The 25,752-nt window shown below is 34.3% G+C and overlaps 1 protein-coding gene across 2 annotated transcripts in view; it reads right to left on the reverse strand.

Annotated features, from left to right (window-relative positions):
* Positions 1-18,604, reverse strand: part of LOC144977258 (ankyrin repeat domain-containing protein 27-like) — a 48,754-nt gene extending 30,150 nt beyond the window's left edge. Inside the window, exons 1-10 of one of the 2 annotated variants that reach the window (XR_013646285.1) lie at positions 18,160-18,574; positions 12,158-12,309; positions 11,251-11,379; positions 9,068-9,127; positions 7,710-7,800; positions 5,546-5,629; positions 4,557-4,651; positions 3,103-3,162; positions 2,414-2,470; positions 639-781 (exon numbers count right to left, since the gene is read on the reverse strand). Coding sequence is in view for 1 of the 2 variants with exons in the window: in XM_078922290.1 (XP_078778416.1) it covers positions 639-781; positions 2,414-2,470; positions 3,103-3,162; positions 4,557-4,651; positions 5,546-5,629; positions 7,710-7,800; positions 9,068-9,127; positions 11,251-11,379; positions 12,158-12,265 (827 nt within the window). In the remaining variant the exon portion in view is untranslated. Of the gene's footprint in view, positions 1-638; positions 782-2,413; positions 2,471-3,102; positions 3,163-4,556; positions 4,652-5,545; positions 5,630-7,709; positions 7,801-9,067; positions 9,128-11,250; positions 11,380-12,157; positions 12,310-18,159 lie in introns of both variants that reach the window. The other variant, XM_078922290.1, reaches the window with a different exon arrangement.
* Between the last annotated feature and the right edge of the window lie 7,148 nt (positions 18,605-25,752).

The raw sequence follows: 25,752 nt of genomic DNA on the forward strand, positions 1-25,752 counted from the left end.
ACCTGAAAGAGGATATTCAAAAACTTGAGAGAGTCCAGAGACAAGGCGCCCGGTTCATAACGGGGAACTATAAGAGCAGAACCCCAGGATGCATGACAAAAATGTTAGAAGAAAGAAATCTCATCAGCCTCCAACAAAGAAGAAAAGAAACCCGTCTGTCATTCATGTTCAAGATTATAACAGATCAAATACCATCAATAAAGGCAGACTCCTTTTCACGCCACAACCAAACAAAAGAAAAATCAGAGCACTCACTTTTGCCAACCACATAACCGAAAACCCCATTGAGAGATACGCCACAAACAATTCGAACTGCTTCAAAATCCCACAGACAAGAACACAAAACTACAGAAATTCTTTCTTCATTAGAACTATCTTGTAGTGGAATGGGCTGGATGAACTGGTCATCATGGCACCACACCTAAACCATTTCAAGGCCCGACTGACATGGGCCCTCGTCCAATGAGGACGCCGCTGAAATATAACCAGACCATTGGTTTCTTCAGCGCCAACCATACAGATACAGACATTGCAAATACCAGCCAGGTACTCATTTTACACTTGAGTATGCTGAGAATTATGAGTAGCGAGACAATTCCAGAGAATCTTAGCACCACCCACATTGGGATTCAACTTACATAAAAATTTTCCTGATCCCCAAGTCGGACAATTGTAGATCTATAACGTTTCGGGTGATTTTGTTGATTTCTGAGTCTTGAGATGACATGGCCGCTGTGATGACACGGAACAAACGTTTGTGAACTGCATTCATCAGGTAGGTCTGGATGGTGGAAATACAAACAGGTTCTGTATAATAGAATACATTCAAATAGGAACAAAGATCTGAACAAGTTTGTATGAAAGGTGCCAGACAAAGTAAGAAAGAAAAATGGAAGAAAAAAAACATCTCAAAAAATCAGTCTACCTCTACCTCTGGCAGCTTTCATACACACTTGTTCAGATCTTTATCTTACACTGGTGCCTGCTCCTTAATTTCTGAAAGTGGAACAAAGGCAAATCACTGCTCACATCGGCTACAGACAAAAATAAAAACAATCCAAGCACCTGCAGTCTGTGTTAGCAGTCATCGACTTGACTGACAATAAAAACTTGAAAGAAACACAACATGACCATCCTATTAAATCCATTACCCCAGCCCCTATTCCTTCTGTTCAAATTATTGTTTTTATGGAAAAAAAAATTAATTAATGTTTGTTTGTTTTTTAATCCCAACAATAAACAATTTATTCAATTTAATTTATTTTTTTAATCTTTTAGCGTGGCAGGGTGCAAGGTCCAAATATCCCAATACGTCTGCTTGACTCAAGGCTAATTGTGAAACCAAGTAGAGTGGATGCTTCCTCAACCCTAATCCACCATCAGTAATTGGATAGCTGGGTCTATTATATCTCGTTAAAATGCTGTTTGATGGACTACCATCCTATCAAAATGGTAGCCAGAAATCAGGATAAATTCCTTAAGGCTCTAAAAGACGACTTTAATTCACTTCTTTGGCAAGCTTGCATTAATACCTGCAGAAATTCATCCCTTTTTTATGGAAGATGCCAGATAGTTGTTTTTTTTACTGAAATATGAGTTGTCAAATTGTTTATGAATGTCTGTCAGAGCTGCCAACCCCATCTGATGAGAATGTGTACAATGGGACCTCAAAATGGGGGAGATTTCATAAAAATGGGTACAATCCTGAAATCGATGGAAACTAACCATTGTGAAAGTAAGAGGAAGGTATAATTACATAAAGTCACACCGCACAAGCTCAATTGCAGCAACAATGAGGTTCCCAAGACTATAATCAAATCCTTTCAGAATTCTACCTCCCAGCATGAAGATCATAATTGGTCAAAAAATATATGAATATCCACTTGGTCACCAAGGTTTCTCAATAGGCTAGTAATAATATGAATTACAACTAAAGAAAACTGAAGTGACTCTGCACACTGAAAATGGGTACAATGTTGGGGGAAATGTGTACAAGCGTACAATCACTGAAAATGCGTACAATTCCGTATTTTTTGCAGTAGGTTGGCAGCTCTGGTCTGTAATTTCGGTAACAAAATCTATCATAGCAGTTGATGAATTCCATGTCAGACCGTATGCATGGTGATATCATGAATGTCAATTCTAATTTCACGGTTTTCCTATTGTTGCTTATATTCTGAAGTATATAGCAATAGTCAATGGAATGGAAGCTTAACTTTAATTAAGGAAGACAGATGACTCCATATTAATTGTAAATTAAATAACAACAATAATAATAATAATAACAATAATAATAATAATAATAATAATAAATAATAATAATAATAATAATAATAATAATAATAATAATAATAATAATAATAATAATAATAATAAAAATAATAATAATAAAAATAATAATAATAACAATAACCTCTACAGCAAGCTTGAGACTATCCATGTAGTTTGGATTGTGACGGGCTGATTTCCTCTGGAAAATATGATGAGATACAGATGATGATGATGTTAAGGATGAGGAGGAGGATAAAGAACATCAAGAATAAATGATTCCTCAGAAACATGTCAAAAATTGTATGGTATTCTGCGAAACTTTTATGAGAACAAACATTGTCACCTAATCAGAACATCTAGTCACAGAAAGCATAGATATTTACGAATTATATTTACATGATAAAATGGCATAATAACAGTCAAGATGGCTAATCAGTTATTTTAACCTGTTAAAAAAGCCTTGTATTAAAAACATTAAAATGAGTTATAAAAATGTGCTATAAATAATAGCATTGAAAAATAGAATTATCAACGTCACTCTCTTGTCTCAGTTATCTTTAGTGTCTTATTCAGTGTGTTTAGTTGACAAATAGGAAACCTGAATCGGTATTATTTGTGACCTAAAAGGGAGCTTCTATATTATATATTCATTGTTTGAAGTAGCAGCATTTGCATCATAAAACTATTTCAGTATATTAGTATAAAAACAACTTTTCAATCCGTGACTTTTGATTTTTCCGTTTAATATCAGAACTACATAATCTCACTTTTCACCCCCTTTTTACCCTGATTTATAATTTTAAGAAACTTAAACCAGTAACAGTGTCTTACCACAACAGAGTCTTTCAGGAGAAGCTGCATTGCCTTGGCAAAATGTGCACTTGCTGCATCCTGAAAATTGGAGAGGTTAGGAATGAGAATGGATTAAACTTTATATAAAATTCAATATAGGATTAAAGCATGTTTTGGGGGTTATAAATAGAAATACAAGTTTTTATTTAATTTGCAACTATATTTATTATGCATTAGATAGAGTCTGTTGATGCAGAAGAAGAGAATTGCAGTAGTCTAAATAATAATAGGGTAATTGTTCCCCAAGACGTCGATATAAAAAATGGAAAATCACCAAAATATTCGAGAAAAGATAAAAATGGAAAGTATTCAGAATAAAACAAAACAACTTAAATAGTTCAAATTCAAAGGCTTTCACCTTTTGTTAGTATTTTGTTTTTTCAATTCTAGACTTCAGGCAGCTTCTTATGGCTTTCTAAATCAGCACCACCATGCAAATTCCCTATTGACAGTAACTGTAATAGATATGAAACACCATGCAAATTCCCTATTGACAGTAACTGTAATAGATATGAAACACCATGCAAATTCCCTATTGACAGTAACTATAATAGATATGAAACACCATGCAAATTCCCTATTGACAGTAACTGTAATAGATATGAAACACCATGCAAATTCCCTATTGACAGTAACTGTAATAGATATGAAACACCATGCAAATTCCCTATTGACAGTAACTGTAATCGATATGAAACACCATGCAAATTCCCTATTGACAGTAACTGTAATAGATATGAAACACCATGCAAATTCCCTATTGATAGTTACTGTAATAGATATGAAACACCATGCAAATTCCCTATTGACAGTAACTGTAATAGATATGAAACACCATGCAAATTCCCTATTGATAGTTACTGTAATATATATGAAACACCATGCAAATTCCCTATTGACAGTAACTGTAATAGATATGAAACACCATGCAAATTCCCTATTGACAGTAACTGTAATCGATATGAAACACCATGCAAATTCCCTATTGACAGTAACTGTAATAGATATGAAACACCATGCAAATTCCCTATTGACAGTAACTGTAATAGATATAAAACACCATGCAAATTCCCTATTGACAGTAACTGTAATCGATATGAAACACCATGCAAATTCCCTATTGACAGTAACTGTAATAGATATGAAACACCATGCAAATTCCCTATTGACAGTAACTGTAATAGATATGAAACACCATGCAAATTCCCTATTGATAGTAACTGTAATAGATATGAAACACCATGCAAATTCCCTATTGACAGTAACTGTAATAGATATGAAACACCATGCAAATTCCCTATTGACAGTAACTGTAATAGATATGAAACACCATGCAAATTCCCTATTGACAGTAACTGTAATCGATATGAAACAACATGCAAATTCCCTAATGACAGTAACTGTAATAGATATGAAATACAAGGTAAACTCACCACAATACTCCGGAGGTTTTCTCCTTCTAGCCTTTCATACACCTTGGAGTAAGTCTGGAGAAGCCTGTCCAGTGTGTCCCTTGTCTTCTGACCACCTGAGAACATTTTATTATTATTGTTACTATCATTATCAGTATCATCATTATTATTATTATTATTATTATTATTATTATTATTATTATTATTATTATTATTATTATTATTATTATTATTATTATTATTATTATTATTATTACTACCATTATCATTTTCAATATTATTAATATTTTAATATTATTACTACTATAATTATTATCATTATTACAGTCCAAGACGGTTTATTGGGACAGCCTGGTTCCCGAAAAATCACCACAATTAAGCAGCGACCCTGAAATTGAGCAATTTTTCAGACTTACCATAGTCCACTCTGCATTTATTACAACAATGTTTATCAGTGACATTTCACGTCTTAATGAAAAACAAACGACACCTTAATCTACCTCTAACAATGAGAGACAAATCTAACAGCACAAAACAATTAACAAATATGCAACTCGTAACGGTTACATAAGTAAGCAACGAATTAAGAATGCATTGTCTACCCAGTCATCTCATTGAACAAACAAAGCCATCACTCATTACCAAATTACTGTCGCATCATTGCCCAGTTTACCAGCGAACCTAGAATTGTGGTCATTGACCTATGATCATGAACATGGCAATTGCAGTCGATAACACTGACAAGGGACACAGGTAAATTCTAGAATGATGAACGGTTCAACCACACACCCAATTGGTTGTCGTGATAGAATTATTATTACTGTTAATATTGTTCTCATTATTGTTAATATTGTTATCATTACTGTTACTATTATTATCATTATTGTTATAATTATTATTATTATTATTATTTTTATTATTATTATTATTATTTTTATTATTATTATTATTGTCATCCTAATTAATATCATTATCATGAACGAAATCATTATATTGATCCAAACCCATACCAGAATGAGACCACAACAGATCCATGCATTGCTGGTAACTTGTGGGAGATGATGTTTTATTTGAGGTGATGTCCACTGTCTTGGCTAAGGAAACAAAAAATAACAATCAATAATTGAAATCAATAATTGAGAGAAGGGGTGGACAGGCAGGGGGATATCGGCCCTATGCGCTGATCAAGCACCAAGAGGATAAATAAGTAAGATAGATAAACAGATAGATAGATAGAATTATTGATAGATAGATAGATAGATAGATAGATAGATAGATAGATAGATAGATAGATAGATAGATAGATAGATAGATAGATAGATAGATAGATAGATAGATAGATAGACAGATAGATAGATAGATAGCGAGATAGATTTATTTACACTATCTTTCAAAAAAAAAAACACTAGCAGTAACTAACATATCTACATTAACAAGAAGAAGAAGAAGAAGAAGAAGAAGAAGAAGAAGAAGAAGAAGAAGAAGAAGAAGAAGAAGAAGAAGAAGAAGAAGAAGAAGAAGAAGAAGAAGAAGAAGAAGAAGAAGAAGAAGAAGAAGAAAAAATAAATTTAAAAAAAGAAGAAGAAGAAAAAAAAACAAAAAAACAAAGAGGAAGAAGAAGAAAAAGAGACATCGTACATGTTTGTTTATTTTTCCTATTATCCAAATGAGAAGTGATTATAATTTTTAAATCGAAGCACATTGTCGAACATGAAATTCAAAAGGAATCAGAAACTCTTGTAAGACACAGGTATCAGAAAGATAAATACAAACGAAAAGCATCACTAATGTACAACCAAACACCAAAGTCTAATAGCATACATTAACCACACATAAAAATACCAAAAACTGGGGAATGTCAATTATGCAAAAATGGTAACGTGAAAAGATACTAAAAGATAAAAAGAAAAGAAGTGTAGAACATGAGTGAGTCACGCTCCAATAATTTTGTCTCTTCAAGTGGTACAACGATACTTCCAACATAATACTCTCTCTCTCTCTCTCTCTCTCTCTCTCTCTCTCTCTCTCTCTCTCTCTCTCTCTCTCTCTCTCTCTCTCTCTCACTCTCTCTCTCTCTCTCACTCATGAAAAAAACACACTATCTACACATACTCCTCCCAAATGAACACATACACACATGCTCTTGGAGAAATGGTCTTAACAAAGTCAACCAGTCACAAAAGTAACACCAATGATGTAGATGTTGAAGGTAGCAGATGAAGAGAGATAGAAAGGAAATGGGAGAGAATTGGTATAGATAATGTAAGGAAAAGCTATGTAAGTAGTCCTTCAGAACCCACAAGACCTTTGGTGCCGGTGTTTATCCTGCTTCCTGTAGCACCGAATGGGCATTTATAATTGCTTAATACCCTATGGACAGGGCGCTACTCTATTGTAAATTACAGCACTCTCTGTCAGATCTAATAGACCCAGTCATCCAATCAATGCTAAACAGACCTTAAACCACCAACACGTCTCACTAGAACAATTCATGAAAAGAGTTTCATAGCACCATCTAGCAGTGCATTATACTGGAAATTCTCTTTCTTTCCTACAAAATAATGCAGACTGGAACAAATTTCCTGAAGACATCATAGCATCAGCTCCAAACTCAGAAACCTTAACTTTCCCACTTTAGTTAATGACTTCATTCAGCAAAGACATCTTTTCAGCTCCTTTTCAAACACATTTTTGTTCTAGTGTGTCCAAAAACGAGGTCTTATTCACAATGAAGGTTGACATTATACAATAAATGCAGATAGACTGAGGTAAAAAGAGAGAATGACTTTTGATTTTAAAGTCCTCGTATCATTTCAGTAAACTTTGCCAAAAATATATAGAGCTTCCAGTTTGAATGTTTTTAAAACTTGAGCTTTTTTATATACTTAACGTGTTCAAAAGGCTTTACATGGAGTCCCTAGCCAACAGCAACACTTAACATGTAGGACGAGACATGACACCTGTTAGGTTACAGAGACAACACTGTTAAAGGTCAGGTACTAATTTGACACCTGAGTACAGTGAGAGGATGTGAGTAAAGAGGCTTTTCCAAGGACTTAACTATACGCTGCTCAGAGCAGGACTCAAACCCAGAACCTTCCAATCCAAAGGCAAGTGTCATACCACGAGACCACATTACAAACATTTTTAAAAAACACTTAGCTAATGACCTACCTCTCTCTTTGTTCAGATATCCATCCAGACACAAAACTTTGTAACTCCCACCAGCATCCGTATGAAATGTCTCAGAAAATAAGATGGCAACCTGGAGGTAAGCAATAAAAATATGATGAGAACCAAATTCCCTCATTGTCCAATCACCATTTACAAATGGTGTTTCAAATTCATGAAGACAAGTGGTTTAACCCTCACTTCACTGCCAGGACTTCAGTCCCAAAAGCTCAGTAGGTAGAGCACCTGCAAAGGGATAGAGATCGATCTAGGGTGAAGTTGAGATTTTTCTCAGACCCCTTTGCCCACCCTGCAGGGATTGGGTAGCTGGGTCTGTTAGATCTGGAGAAAAATTGCTCAGAAGGACTACTTTTATTTTTCACAACCTGGATGAAATAGGTTCTACATCGACTGCTGTGCTATCCCTAGTTATAGCTCTCTTTCTGGAAATGCACAATCACTAACACTAACACCCAAGTCATTGAAGTCTTCCCTTGAATTGTACACTAAAAGACTAATTTCCCTATGAGACAAAATGAAGCAGAGAATTGGCACACACACACACACACACACACAAACATACACAATTTCTTTTTACTTGTGACCATTACTCTCCATAGAGCATAGGACATCGACCACAGCACGCCAATGTCCTCTATCCTGGACTGTCTTTCGAGGTGGTTGTCGTTACTGTCTTCTTTGAATCTGTATCAAGGTTCAGTCTCCAGGTATTTCTTGGTCTCCCTCTTTTGCGTTTTCCTTGGGGGTACTATTACTATTTCAGTGTCTGCCTGGTTGTGTTACAGGCTGGATTCCTCAGGATAAGCACACACATTACACCTAGTTGATCTCTGCATCGTGTCAGTAATTGCTCCTGACAGCTTTGGATTCTCCCTGTCCACCCATAAAGCATTAGTGACCGGATAACGAGGTCAATTATCAGATTTGGAAATTACTCAACAATTAAGAAGCATTTCTTTACTAGGTAAAAAGCAATTGATTCATTTAAAGTTACAGAAAACGGAATACTCATCTCAATGCGCCATATAACTGATTATATATTTCTATCTTATTGTAAAATTAGTTGAACTTGTTTCTGACTTTTACTGTCTGCTAAGTAAATGTTTGAATCACAAAAATGCTTAATTTGTAATTTATATTTTTATTAGAAACTCTTATATTCTACCTTAAACCTAAATGGTAATTCACTCAGAGTAAAGATTGTGATTGCACCATAAAGATGATGATGAGGATGATAGTGATGACAATAATGATTCAAAATTCTACAATTAAAATGTTTCTGTCCTTTAAATGATAGTCTTCACTAGAAACAATAATTTCGAAACACAACTGAATCTCACCTCCAACAGAAATTCAAATCCGTTTCCTGTTGATATCTTTCCCCCATGAATTTGAGCCATCTGCACAAGAGCAAGGTGATAAATAGTTAGTTTGGATAATCTCACAAGGAACATAAAGATGACTGCCTTTGCCAAGAACAAAACTTAGAATGAGAACTTCAAATAATAATATGAATAATAATTAAATTAAATTGAGCATTTATATAGCGCAATATCCACTTAACGTGCTCAATGCGCTTTACAAGGGGTCCCTGGTCAACAGCAACATTTAACATGTAGGACGAGACATGACGCCTGTTAGGCGATATTACAATTTTTCGGACAAAGACAACGCTGTTAACGGCCAGGTACTCATTTTACACCTGAGTACGGTGAGAGAATGTGAGTAAAGAGCCTTTTCCAAGGACTCAACTATGCGCCGAGCGAGGCTCGAACCCAGGACCTTCCGATCCGAAAGCGAGTGTCATACCGCTAGACCACATAGCCGCACATACTAATAATGATAGTAATAATAATAATAATAATAATAATAATAATAATAATAATAATAATAATAATAATAATAATAATAATAACAATAATAATAATAAAGATGATGATGATGATGATGATAACAACAACAATAAGAAATGAAGAAGAAGAAGAAGAAGAAGAAGAAGAAGAAGAAGAAGAAGAAGAAGAAGAAGAAGAAGAAGAAGAAGAAGAAGAAAAAGAAGAAGAAGAATAATAATAATAGTCCTTAGAAAAAGCTCTTAACTCACCTTCTCTCACCATACTCAGGTGTAAATGAGTACCTGGCCATTAACCCCCTCCTTACCAAGTATAGGAAAATCATCACATTTGTTACGATACAGACAATATATATCTCATTCAGATTTCTTTTGTACATCACAAATTTTAAAGAAAATGAACACTATAGTTGATCTTGTTTTTCTAAGGGAATTATGTATCGTAAGAACTTACTGATGTTGTGTTTGAATGATAACAAATCTATTTTTGTGTTAGTTGGATGTGAAGTTTTTGGGGAAAATCCTGAAAATGGCTGACTGATACGGTAAGGAGAGTTAACAGCATTGTCTCTGCCCGAAAAAAAATTGTAATATTGCCATACAGGCATCATGTTTCGTCCAACACGTTAAGTGTTGCTGTTGGCTAGGGAGCCCTTGTTTGTTTGTGTTTGTTTTTAAGGTTTCATGGCACTTGCGACTATTTATGTCATTTCAGTGCCAGTAAAAAAGAAGACAATAGGAGAGTCAAAAAAGTTATAGATTTATAATTGAAAGCATACAAGAAAAAGTAAGACAACAGGGAATTGGTTCAAATAGGGAAAAGTTGTACATTCCAGAGCTCACCATCAATGTACTTAGTTTGAGATCACCTAAAAGTCTCATCCAGACACAAGCACAGATCCTCACTAAGAGGAACACACTCAAATGTTTACAAACCATTATATATTTCAAACAAAACATGTAACAGACCATAAAAGAGAAATAATTTACAAAGAAAAAAAGATCATCTCCCAAATCTATAGCTATACATTTGACTGTTTCCCTCCCAGTCAAGGACTCCGGAAAGGGCTGGGACAAAACTAAGCTAAGGAGGGATAGAAGACACAGCAAGTGGCCTCCTGTCCACCCTTGCAAAGCTCTTTGAGCACATTTAGTGGATATTGCCCAATATAACGCTCTAGTTTTTAACAATTAATAACAATAATAATAATAATGATAATAATAATAATAATAATAATAATAATAATAATAATAATGATGATAATAATAATAATAATAATAATAATAATGATAATAATAATAATAATATAATAATAATAATAATAATAATAATAATAATAATAATAATAATAATAATAATAATATTAATGATAATAATAACAAAAAGAACATTAATGTGAAACAAAATTATTAATATCATTATTATTCGATTTATGTTAATCAGCTTTAATATTATTATTATTAATAATATTAATTATCATTACTATTAGTACTATTTTTATTATTCTCATTATAATTATTATTAATATCATCATCATCTTCATCATTACTATTATTATTATCATTAAATATCATTTTCATTAAAAATATTATTTTCATTATTTATTATCATCATCATCATTATTGTAAACATATTATATAATATTATTATATTAAATCAAAGATTGGACTCACCTTTCCAGATGCTGTGATATACTCTTCAATCTCTCCCTCTTCGCTGTCACGAGGAAGTAAAACATGGTCCATGGCATCTGATTTAGACAGCTTGAATTCTGATGCAGCTGCAAATCTTGGCACACAAAGCTGAGGAGAAAATGGAAAGCAATCTTTAGCCTTTAAAAAAAAAAGGGTTCTTTTTTAAAAAAGCATTTACACATCACATTATCCTCTATGGAAGTTCAAGGTGCTTTAAAATCAGCTCCTGTATATACACAGATCTGGTTACACATTGATCTAGAGTTGAAGCTAGACCTGGAGCTGAAGCTAGATATTCGTGGTAAACTACTTATCAAGTGACCCACAGGGATAACCAAAGAATGACCAAGAGGCCTATCCATGAATTAAACAGGCACCGCTACCAGTCATAGAAAGGTCGCCACCCGTCACAGCCAACCTCTATAAAACAGATAAGGCACAAATAATAATAAGTTTAGAAACAGACCACGAAGGGATGAAAAAATTAACTTACCCACCATAGCCTAACTTTAATTAATTAAAAATGTCCTATCATTCTTTTGTTTAATTATGTGTTAAAGTGTAATTGTGTGAGGCTATTCTACTCATTTATATTAAAGTATTTCTGATTTAACAGGGATTAATACTTATCTTCTGAACCTAATTTATCCCTAAGCTATATATATAATGTGCCACAATCTACCACCACTCTACTACCTATTTCTTTAAGCTTAAATTTATTACTATCTGTCGAGTTGTCAGGAAGTTTAACACAATTATAACAGGGTAAAAGAGGCACCATCGACTTGCCACTTCTCCTACATAGACGCGACACTAAATAATAATCAAACATTAAAATGATGACCATTCTGATAGACAGAATGGAATTCTAAAAATATTAACATACTGTGCCTTTGTATTTGACAATCTTCTCCAGAACTTGGGGATAGGTGGACATGATTCCTGTGAAGAAAGGATTCTCATATACATCTTCATCGTATTTCACAGATGCCATGATGAAACAGGAAATTGGTGAATTCTTTCAGTAAAGCATCATCCCTTGAATTGAATGGAAATGAAAAGCACTCTTTCAAATTTTTGTATTGCAATTAAAAAGTGGCAGTTGTTTAAAAAACGTCAAAGTTTATTTAACCAATTTTTAAAATTACATTTTACAATGCCCAATTGTATATAAGACTAATTGGACTTTGATATTTTAATGAGGCAACAAATCACAAATCAGGTCTCCAACTCTAATTATATACATGATTTAAAATATAATTGTAATAATGATGATAATGACACCAACATCAGCAGGATAACGAAACTAGTGATATAACACAAGGCTATCTCTAATTGCAGTAGTACTGCAAATAGTAGACGTCATTCGTTTTTGTTACTTGCAATTGTGGATATTGTTAAGTTCTGGTCTGTTATTTGCAGAAGTACTGTAAATGCTCTGTTCAGGTTCATTCAGTATTTGCAGAAGTAGCCTACAACAAATGTTTTGTTATTTTACGCCTAGAGCTTTATTGTAAAGATGATTGGGTGCGATATAAATAAACTTCATTATTTTTAGTAGTAGTAGTAGTAGTAGTAGTAGAAGTAGTAATAGTAGTAGTAGTAGTAGCAATAGTCATAGTAGTAGCAGTAGTAGTAGTAGTAGTAGTAGTAGTAGTAGTAGTAGTAGTAGTAGTAGTAGTAGTAGTAGCAGTAGTTTGCGTTTCTGTTCCTTTTCATTATATTTGCAGTAGTATTTGCAAACTGATAAGTTTGTTGTTTCATATTTGCAGTAGTGGTTCATTGTGCCTTTGTCTTATCGTTTGCAATTTAATAGTAATAGTTCAACATCGATAATTGCTGTAGTACTTCAATTAGAGTGTTCATAATAAAAAAATTTAAAAATGTATTGAGTGTGATGCATGATGATGAGGGTGATGTCTTTGTAGTATTTGTGATTGAGGTTGCTGTAATGAGGATGTAATGGTAGTGGTGGTGATGATGTGATGGTTGTGGTTGTAGTGGTGGTATTGATGATGACGATAAGGATTATGATGACAATGTAATGGTGGTGGTAGTTACCATAGTTATGGTAACGATGTGGAGGTAGCTGTGGTGGTGGTAACAATAATGATGATACAGTGGTAGTGGTTGTTATAGTATTGATAATGATGTGGTGGTAGCTGTGGTAGTGGTAAATGATGATGATATAGTGGTTGTGGTTGTAGTAGTAGTGGTAGCGATGATGACGATGTACAGGTGGTGGTGGTGGTTGCTGTGGTAGTGGTAGTAATGATGATGTCGTGGTGAAATAGCAGTAGTTGTAGTTTATTGATGGTAACTTCTATTATTTGCAAGAGCACTGAGATATGAGTCATGAACAACGCAGAGAGAGAGAGAGAGAGAGAGAGAGAGAGAGAGAGAGAGAGAGAGAGAGAGAGAGATAGAGAGAGAGAGAGAGAGAGAGAGTTTCTGGAACCCTTATAAAATATATGTAACTAACTGTAAATAAAACAATAAATGGGGACAGAACTATTCCTTACAGTAATCTAGAAGAAAAGTTCTGATAGATTTCAAGATGTGAACGAATGAGCGTTGGAGAAGTGGGGAAATTTTCATGGATTAGATTGGAGTAACAAAAATAAAACAAAACATGATCTAGTCAAGTTTCAGACTTGAAGGAACAATTGAAATGTTTAAACTCTTAATTCTCAGTCACACAAAATGTTACAATCATCCCTCCTTTTCTTTCCTGCTCAAACTAACACACTCTCACTCTCCTTCAACTTCACACTTCAAGCCATTCGACAACCCCGCATTGTGAACAGAAAACACAGTGTCGTGTTCAGTGAGCAGAAAGCACTGATTTTCAGGTCAAGAGAGTGCTGCTACTACGCCTAGTAATTTTACCGTAAAAATCAATATTTGAAGTCGAAGTGCTTATTCGCAGTAGTACTGCAAATAGTGATTTCACAGTGAAATCACTATTTGCACTAGTAGAAGCGCTCTCCCATCTCTGAAAATTAGTCTTTGTCCCTTCACTGTATTTTCTGTTCAAAATGACGTGTTCTCAAATGGCTTGAAGTTGAATGAGAATGTGTTAGTTTGAGAAAAAAAGAAAAGGAGGGATGATTAAAATATTTTGTGTGACTTAGAATTAAGATTTTGAAGTTTCAACTTTTCCTTTAAGTCTGAAACTTGACAAGATCGTGTTTTGTTTTGTTTTTGTTACCCCAATCCAATCCGTGAAAATTTCCCCGTCCCCACCTCTCCAACTTGATCATTCATTCACATCTTGACATCTATCAGCTTATCGTCAGATTACTTTAATGAGAATAATTCCATCCCCGTTTATTGTATGATTTACAGTTATTAAATATATTTTATAAAGTTCCAGGAATCTCAATCTCTCTCTCGCACACACACACACTCTAACCAGTGCTCATGACTCATATCTCAGTGCTCCTGCAAATAATAGAAGTTGCCATCAATAAACTACCTCTACTACTACAGCCACCACCACATCATCATTACTACTACTACCACAGCAACCTCCACATTGTTATCAAAACAATAGCAACCATCACCACCTTTACATCACCATCCTCCTCCTCATCATCATCGCTACCACCGCCACTACAACAATCAAAACCATCACATCTTCATCATTACTACCACTACCACAGCTACCACATCATTATCAAAACTAGAGCAACCACCACCACCATTATATCATCATCATTATCCTTTTAGTCATCATCACTACCTCTACTACATCATCAACACCACCACTACAATCACAACCACCACATCAATACCACCATCACTACACAACAACAGACACATGAACATCGTCAACGAAACGCAAAATAATAATAATAATAATAATAATAATACTAATAATAATGTAGTTTATTTATAATTTGAAATGAATGATATCTACAAGTTGCAGTACTACTGCGAATAATGAATACGAACGCTATCTACTATTCCCAATACTACTGCGAATAGAGGAAATCATTATTCGCAGTATTTTATACTCAGAGATTCAGTTGAACTTAAAAAAACCAAAGGTCTGCTGTCGGCGTCAGCTAACAAGAAATGGAGAACAACGATAGAATGGAGACTACCTCAGTCCTCATCCTACCATGTGTTAGGGGTGAGGCAAGGTCAGTGTCATTTAATATTAGATAATAGTGCATGCGGCCCCTAGATACGGAGAGAAAATTATAAACTGATGACGGGGGAAGGTAGTGGTGGGGAACCCACAAATGACCAGGTGTTGGGCACAGGGGAGACAAGATCAAAGAGAAAAAGCAGAGGGCACTTGGATGGTTTGTTTTTTAAAACTATCCTACTTTTCTTCCTTTTTACCAGCACTTATATGAGCTAAATGTGTTTTAAGCGCATTAAAACCCTTTATAAACAAAGGCAAAGGTTTTGTATTCGTCATTGTACTGCATTGTACTCAACAGTAGGTACCCCCCCCCCCCCCCCCCCCCCCCCAAGAAAAGTAAAAGGATTTTTTGGAACTACATAAGAGAAAATTGAAGAACAAAAAAGAAAATGAGAAAATTCAAATAATTTTTGTGTTGGGCCGCTGATAACTTACAATATCTCTCTCTCTCTCTGTCTCTCTCTCTCTGTGTGTGGGGGGTTGGGCATGATATTTTTACAAGGCCCCTAAAAAGGCCCCAACAACAACAAAAACAAACAATTTTTTTTTTAAATGGCCTCCTCAACATGATATAACATAATAATAACATTTTTTTTTTTCGTGGGGTGGGGAGGGGAAGTGTGATTATTACCTAAAAAAGAACCCCGCCACCCACCCAAAATAAAAAGCAAGAACAGCAACAAAAGGTTGTTATTATCCCCAGACAGGCAAGCAATAAATAAAAAATAGAAGGAAAAAAACTCGCCTCTTCAGCATAAAGAAACAGTTCCATAAACGTAAACGAAAATACGGTTTTACCCTGGGGAAATAAAATTTTGATCTCCCTAGCCAAAAGAAAACGGGCCATTTTGGCTAGAGCTAGAGGCTAGAGAGACCAAAATCTTGGACTTTTGAGTGATGGGTCTCAGAAAAAGTTCCATAGATTTTTTGTTTATGGATAGATTTTAATGATTTATGTCTTATTTTCTTCAGGAGAAATTACTCTATCATTTGGTGTAGTTTATCAATGACAATTTAGTATATCTTTTGATTGTGGATAAAATAGGGTATAATTTACCTTTGGATAATTAAAAGATTAGAGCTTAGTAAATCAAAATTTCATGATGACACGTTTACTTAACATCTTAACTCCAAAAATGGCCTGTTTTGGCTAGGGAGACCAAGATTTTCGTTTATGGAACTGTTTCTTTATGTTAAAGAGGCGAGTTTTTTCTTCTATTATTCATTGCTTGCCTGTATGTTTTTGTTGTTGTTCTTTCATTTTTTAAATGCTTAAAACCGCGGGGCCAGATATGGTGGGAGAATTATGTAAAAACGGAAAAAATCATGACGCTATTTTAATACGAAATGGAAATCAAAGATATGTACAAGAAACAAGAACAAAACCTTGAGATAATTACTGTAAGTTTGTTTTTTATTAGATAACAATGCATGCTGAGCCCTCTTTGGACACGGAGAGAAAATAATAGGTGGCGTTGTTATACACCTCCGTTGGAGGTGTACAAAAACGCACCGTTTTTATACACCTCTATTGGAGGTGTACAAAACGCACCGTTTTTATGCACCTCCGTTGGCGGTGATGGTAAATTAATGAAAATGTTGCTGCATACGTCCATGAGGTTTAAATAGTTTTAGATTGTAGTTTAGCACGCTGCTTAGTGATTACCGATGTACAATGATAATAAATTAAAGAATAATAACAATAATTTAAAAAATCTAAAGTAAAAAGACACATGGCACACAAATACTGATCTCAAATAAATAAATAATTTTAGAAAATTAAAATCGAAGTTTTTTAAAAACATGATAAAAAGTTTTGGAAAAAAAAAAAAAGCAAACAAAAACAAAGTAAATAAATTTTTAAAATGTCAACAATGGGAATCGAACCCGGTACTTTCAAGGTTGGAGTCTGACAGCTTGTCCACTGCGCTACGGAGCCACCTAAAACATTATTTTACCTTCAATGCAACTTCTATTTTCTGGTTTTATATTTCGATTTTTTAAATTATTATTATTTTTATAGAAATTTATATTTAAAAAATAAATTGTGTGGGCGACAGGCCGATAACTTGCATCTCTTTTCTGACATTTGTTGGCGTGATTATACCCCCCCCCCCCCCCCCCCCCCCCCCAACCAAAAAAAAAAAAGAAAAGAAAAAAAATTTTTAAGCAAAAACAGCAACAAAGACAAACAGGCAAGCAATAAATAAATAGAAGTAAAAACTCGCCTCTTCAACATAAAGAAATAGTTCTATAAATACAGTTTTACGCCGGGAGACCAAAATCTTGGTCTCCCTAGACACTTCCCCATAAAATTAAATTCAGGGTTAAGTTGTATACCGCCACCGCATCCATGAAATTCGTTCCAGCAAAATCCTTACTCAAATCTTAGCGGCCATTTTAGACCAGTTTTGAAATCCAAATGGTGGTTACTACCGGAAATGCAACAATTCTCAGGTCACAAAGTCCGTCAGTAAATAACAAAGGCAAATAGAAGACCATTTTTCAGCCTTTAATTTTAACTTTAAAATTACATAACTTTTCTTTTAATTAATTATCTGATTTTCACAATTTTTGTATCATTAGAATCGTGTTGAAAAGCATTTAAAAACGATATAGGTTTCATTGAGCTCAATCCAATTTGAATTTTTTACCAAAGTACCTACTTATACTTATATATTTAAATTTAAGTCTTTTTCAACACAAACTTGATACTTGTTATTGTTACCTACCGAGGCCAGGGTAATATTTCTATCTTCAATGTAATTGAAAGATTGACTGGACAATGACACTGACAAAGCACACTATTGTCACTGTCACCATTGCATGAATGAATGGACGATTCATCAATATCAATTGTCAAGAATAAACAAATGAATGAGAATGGTCCAAGTCCAACTCCAAGTGGAATTTTCCTTCTGTCTTAAGTTTGACAGCAATATCACAAATTCATAAAGTTTGACTCTGTAAAACTTGAATCTGCTGTTGCTAGATGCATTCGTGGATCTGTTTGGTCCATGCTAAAAGTTATGTCGCCAATGTAATCATATTCATATTCCCAGAGCATCGTATTCCCAGAGATTCAGAAGTTGAGTTAGTCCAAGATTGGACGCTAAGCGAAGACGATGTTTACAATCGACAAAGGAAGTTAACTGCTCACATGACCAAGTACAAGATAAATTTCGCACAATTTGCCGAAGTTTTTATTTATTTATTTCGGTAAGTTCTCGCTAAACGGTTCCTTCCCTTTTGATGTCTGAAAACATCTATCTAAAACATCTGAGTTTAATAATCCTAATTGTATTACATTATCGCAATTAAATAACCAATGCAAAATAAAGTCTTTACAACAATTTTTGATTAAGCATACGGTTAAGAGTTTTATGAAATTAAATGTACATGGAGATTTACAAGTCTGATAACACGTTCAAGTTCAGTTATCAGACCTACAAAAATGTATTCACGTAGCCAATGAGAATATAAATGATAAGGTCTTGTAACAAGACTGTTTTTTTTATTTGTGTAATATTTACATAACATGAAAAACGATAAGTATAATTACGTAGATCGTATGATTAACACATATTTTCATGAACCACCATGTTTAATCAAACAATTTTTAAATAAATTCATTTGACTAACACCAAGGATTGAATTTGAATAAATAAAACATTCTAAATTAGGTGTTTAGTAAAGAAGCGGCAACTATAACTAACCCGATAAAAAAAAAAAAGAAGCATAAGCATGGGTTTGCATGGTATCTAATAATGATTGAGATGCGTACAATTCAACTTGTACAAATAAGTAGGTGTAAATAGATGAGGTAAAAATAATTCAACAGATCTAGAAATTATCGTATTATTCTTTTATACGTTTAATAGTTTATCTAGTAATTTGTTATTAATCACCATTGTAATTCTATTAATCATTATATAACTATTGTTATTTTTTATGTTTTTGTTTGTTTTTGTTTTTGTATTTTTGGGGGGAGGAGGGGTTGCTGTTGGGTTTTTTTTAAGTTTTAGCATTTTGTTTTTGATTTTTGATTGATTGATTTATTTATTTATTTATTTATTTATTTATTTATTTATTTATTTATTTATTTATTTATTTATTCATTTATGTATGTATGTATTTAGGTTTTGCTTGTTTGTTGTTGGTGCATTTTCCTCAACCACTTTTTGTCATTGGCCAGAGACTGGCGCCCACAGAAGTTTGGATTTTGGTTGAGGGCGCGGGGGGGGGGGGGTAGGTTGTCTATGAATTGTGACTGAAGCGGGTGATGTACCTAAAGATACGATAACCTTTAATATAAAAGAAAAAGATATAGTGAGTAGGAAAGTGCCAAAAGAGAAAAACAAATTTCGCGGCGATGAGTCTCGAACCCACGACCTTACTGGTACGACAACTACGCCTGGTCGTGAGAGGGTAGCTCTACAATTACACTCGAAGCCATCCAGCACTCCAAAAGAAAGTGGTATCAAGCATGGTGTATATCTTCGACTGTGCGCTACCCTCTCGCGGCCAGGCGGAGTTGTTGAAAGAGTAAGGTCGTGGGTTCAAGCCCCCATCGCCGCGTAGTTTTTATTCTCTGTTGTCTTCTGGCACTTTTCTACTCACTTCATCATAATTTCTTGCTATTATCAACATAAGTGCCTGCTCCACTCACTTTTCTAACCTTTATTATCTAACTTTGGGTTGTCCAGTGGTATAGAGATCAGTAACCCGTCTTCGGCTCGGAAGGTAACTGGTTCGAATCCCGATGAAAACGTTAACATTTGTTGACAAGACATTTAACTTAAACGTGTCATGTAGTCCAATTAGTGGTCAACAAATCTTTTATTCCCCAAGAGCATATTTGATCAGGGGCAACGATTCTTTTTCGCCTCAATTTTTGTCAAATAATACAGTTATTTACCTTACACGGGTTTAGCTCACTAACATGATGCACTGTATTAAGAAAAAGGATCTGGAATGATCTCGGTTTTTATAGTGTTAAAATTCCTGTTGCTATTGAATTGATGCTATGCGTTTAGTGAATAAAAGGACAGCATCCACGAGCCAGATATAATGTAACAGCACACAAACAAGAAAAGACAAAAGAAAACAACAAAAACAACTGAAATAAAACAACAACAAAAAAACAACAACAAAGAGGGAAAGAAAGAAAACTTAAAAGTAGGCAAAAACAAAAATACTCTCGACCATTTGGTCGATGCCTTTACACGGTGATTATCCTTAATTGTTTTACTTTTTTAAAAAAATCACAAAACACACACACGCACACACACACACACACACACACACACACACACACACACAAAGAAGTAGAAGAAGAAGAAGAAGAAGAAGAAGATGATGATGATGATGATGATGATGATGATGACTGAGAGAGAAGAGAAGAAGAAGAAGAAGAAGAAGAAGAAGAAGAAGAAGAAGAAGAAGAAGAAGAAGAAGAAGAAGAAGAAGAAGAAGTAATATTTTCAGCACTAACCGTTCAACTCATTTGAATAATCCTATCTGTGGTAAAATATTTAATGTTTGGGGGGGGGGGGGAGGATTGTATTTTAGTTATGAATAGAATGTTTTCCCGTGTTTTACACGGGATTATCACCACCGGGCCAAATGATTTTCACAGCTTACATGTCAAATCATTATCACCGGAATATTTTGAAAAAAGACTTGTACTTCCCTTTCACCGTCAAATCTTTTCACAAAGTTCTTTCCACCAGATCTAATAGACCCAGATACCAAATCTCGACTTCACTCGAGATCAATTCAATTCCCTTTGCTTGAGAAGCGAGTGTTCTAGCAACTAAGTTATTGGAAATTCACCGTATAATGACAAATCATTTTTTTTTTAAATTTTGACTTAAGAACTGTCACTCCAAATATCTATCCGTAAAGATGAATATTTGAAGAAACTTTTCAATCCAAAATGAGAACTGATGTTTTGTCTTTGTGTGGAAGATGGTTGCCTGTGTAAGTCATAACAACTGTGTGACGTCGACACACAGATAATCGTTGACACGAGAACTAAAAAAACAATGGTGTTAATTGACACACATCAAATTCAAATAAGTCACTGGTGTCATATAATCTGTTGAACCGTTTTTATTTATTTATTTATTTATTATTATTATTATTATTATTATTATTATTATTATTATTATTATTATTATTATTATTATTATTATTATTATTATTATTTATTTGAATTCTAAAGGCTTGCCTGAATGTTTTGTTGTTTGGGGGTTTTTTTCAACTTAAATGGTAATTTCTTTCATCCTCTATTTGTTTATAACTGCTGACCGAAATATTAACACAAAGCGAGCTGGTACAGCAATACGACTCTGGCTTCAGTGAAAGGGGAAAGGGTAAACCCCGATGTGTCTGACATCCGAACCCAATTATGGAGCCAGTTTAACATGGCTGTGATGGACAATACTTTGCGTAATTTTTAAAAGATTTTCATCATACAACGAGCCCACAATAAATTGGGTAATCAGACCTTCAGATAAGCGCACGCCGGTAGACGCATTTAAAACAGAAATGACGACTCGCTAACTCCCTTATTCAGGGCGAAAATTTCAAACTATGGATCTGTAGACAAAACGATGTAAATAATTAAATAAATAAATAAATATCGATCAGCATGAGGGCGGCAAGTCTTGTCAGAGTGACCCCACGGGTGTCATATACTGTCCAGATGTAAGTAGCCTCACGACACCCGAAGATGTGCAACAGTTTTGAACTTATTACGTTTTCCCAAGCAGCCAGTGACGTTTCTAAATGGTACGCGTAAAACAAAAGCGATCGTTTACAGATCGCAATTTCCACAAAGTGTGTTCAATGCGCTTTACAAGAGGTTCCCTCGACGGTAACAGGGAATTATATGCAAGGCGAACCATTTAATCTGTAAAGTGCTATCATTACATTAGAACTCGCGGACATCAGGTCCAGATATAACAGGGACCCGGTTATAACAGAATTGTTTTCTAAATCCCCGCTTGATTATTTTTTCTGTTTCTTTGCTTTAAGAAAAAATTACCGACTATACTGTCCCCGCGGTTTTTTGCCATTTCAAACGCCAAAATTTGCCCAAATTTGCCATAAAAATAAATGGTAAAATTTGCCACCAAAATAACAAAATTTGCCAAAAATTTGCCGCTAGTTTTACAAAAATCAAACAATTAAAACAACATGTACGGTAAAAAATTAACACAAATAGGGCATTTTGTAGAATATTGATGTCACAACAAGTCAACATGAAGGTATTTACATTTTGAATGGTTTGAAATAATAATATAATAATAATAGCCATAGTAAGTAAGTGAGTAAAAAAAAGACATGTTTATCCGTTATTTAGTGCCAATTTTGGATGATAGCATTGAAAGTCGCCGTCTTTTCACAATTTCCGACTAAAAGGAATACACTCAAATGCTTACAAAACATTATATCAAAATTAAAAAAAAAAAAACATAAAAAAAAAACAATCAAACAAAAAAAAAAACAAAAAAAAAAAAACAACAACCAAAAATAAATAAAAAATAAAAATAAAAAAAAACCAACGAAAAACATAACAGCACATAACAGAGTGATGATTTACAAGGGAAAGAGAAATACCATTTATCATTTCTTAAAATTGATAATTTGACTGTTTCCATCTTAGCTAAGGACTCCAGCAATGACCAAAACAAAACCGAATTATCTCATTTAAAGGCAAAGACAGAAAGTAAATTGGAAATGGAAAACACGGTACAGAGGGGGGGGGGGGGGGGGGGGTAGAAGACATAGCAAGTGACCTCGTCACCCACCATGGGAGGTCAAAAGATTCCATCCAATGGCCAAAATGTAAAATTGCATTTTTGTCAATGTAAAACTGAGCAGGTTAATCGAGAATTATCTTTTTTTCTGATTTTAAGGGGTGAAATAAATGCTGACACTGAAGACAAATTTGTGAAGGGCCAGAGGCATACGTTTACTTTGAGATACATCTCGCGGCCAGAGACAAAGAATAATTTTAAACTCATGACATCCTTCACACATTATTATCTGTAATCATCATTATTATTACAATGATTATAGTTATTTCAATTACCATTATTTTATATTCCATCCAGAATAGCGATACACTGTCAGTATTAGCATCATTATCATCTTCAAATAAGACAAAAACACAAGATATCACACTTCTGACAACAATATTGACATCAAATAGATTTGTTATAGTGATAATTGACGCCTCATTCATATTTTGTTATAATAATAATAATAATAATAATAATAATAATAATAATAATAATAATAATAATAATAATAATAATAATAATAATAATAATGATAATAATAATAATAATAATAATAATAATAATAATGATAATAATAATAATAATAATAATAATAATAATAATAATAATAATATAATAATAATAATAATAATAATAATAATAATAATAAGCACCAAAAGAAAGCTGCGGCTATTCGGACTCGAGTCAGTGAGTCCGTTAGTTATATCTTGTAGTTCTTGTTCGCTTTCAGCCATGAGATCTTTGTCGTCAGCAAAACGCAACTTACACAGTTTCCGTCCACCAATTGATACAGAGGCTTGATGATTTTCAAGAGCTTTGCTCATAATTTTCTCTAGGAACACGTTGAAGAGCATTGGAGAGAGTAAAAGTATAATATATTCAAAACTAATTAATATAATAGTATGTAACGGAGAGATGATGAACAAGGGGTTAAAAAAATATCATCTTAACCCCCCCCCCCCCGCACACACACACACACACACACACACACACACACACATATATACACACAAAACCCCAATAAAATTATTAAAATAACAAACCATACCGCTAAGGATCCCGCCAGAGCAATCTCAATCCAGAACGACGGCAGAGAGCAACATGGAAATGGAAAACAGATATTGGGAATAGAAGTAGAAGACACAGCAAGTGGCCTCTCCGCAAATCGTGGGAGGTCAAAATTTCTGTATTCTGAAAACAAAAACAAACAAACAAAAAAACACAAGTGTTTAAAATTTTGACCAGATAACTCGCCTTTCAGCTATTGATGTATTAAAGGGTAATTCTAATCGATCAATCTTTGAAGGCAGAGTTTTATGGAGAAATTTTTTAACGTTTTCTTTTTTTCAGAGCACGGCCGGAAAGGCCTCACCCAAGATGATTTACTTTAGATATCAACATTTAGGTGAGACTCAACTTGTCAGATATTCTAAAATCTCAAACTTCTTTGAATTAATTTTTTTTTCAGATTCAAGACTTTTAGACAAGTTGACGACCATCTTAATCTCTTGGTGTTTAAAGTAAGAAAAAACAAAAACAACCAGGTCAAATTGACAACAAGTGTTTTGTCATTGTGCAATGGAAAAGTCTAATATATCGTCTTTCATTTTCTATGTAATATCATATGGGCAGACAAAACCTAAGCCTTATGAATAATACACGAGGCGAAATACATTCCACTCACTCGGCGCAGTGTTTAACGGACATAATAAAAATCTCTATATCATCAACTTCTACTTCTTCATCATCATGATCATCTTCATCATCATCATCATTCTGTATAGTAGATGAGGAATTAGACTAACTAAAGGGTCGAAAAATAAATATACAATTTTAAAATAAAACAACAAATTGTTCAGAGGACCTGGTGTTGTAAGAATTGTTGAGAATTGAATTAAGGATCCGTCGCGGAAACTTCCTGCTGGCTCTGACAAGCTGGGACACTATTGTGACACACATACTCCCACAACCGTACGCACGCGTATGTGCGCCCCCCCCCCCCCCCCCCCTCCTCTCCCGGACTCCCTCACACTTCCCAACATACAAACACTCACATTAGAAAATATTAAATATTCATGGAAATACAGATAAATAATTTAAAAAATAAATAGATAAAGACAGAAAGAAAGACAAAAAGAAAGAAGGAAATACGAGCGCGTCACAAACGGAACCAACGTGTCGGGGTAAGACCACAGACTACTAGGAGCAGACCCGACAACAGCCACTTTTTAGTGGCTAATCGCCGCCATCGTATTTAACCCTCTCGTGTTCAGATTCTTTATGGGGGAGTAGATAATGAGTTCCCCACATGGCCATGTCAATCATGTAGACATCCTTTGATGATATAAGCCTACCCTTTGATGTCTGCAGTCGCCTTTTGGTTTTCTACGGTCACTCATGGCTAAACAGCCGTCAACAATGAACTGAACCATCGTTGAAACACTGGAAGACGCTATCGCATAGTTGCGTCACAATCACCACGTTGCTGAATATAATATTATCCAGGCACGGTTC

This window comes from Berghia stephanieae, chromosome 7 (genome assembly GCF_034508935.2).
Source record: "Berghia stephanieae isolate SIO BIC M18660-M18661 chromosome 7, UCSD_Bste_1.3, whole genome shotgun sequence".
NCBI lineage: Eukaryota > Metazoa > Mollusca > Gastropoda > Nudibranchia > Aeolidiidae > Berghia > Berghia stephanieae.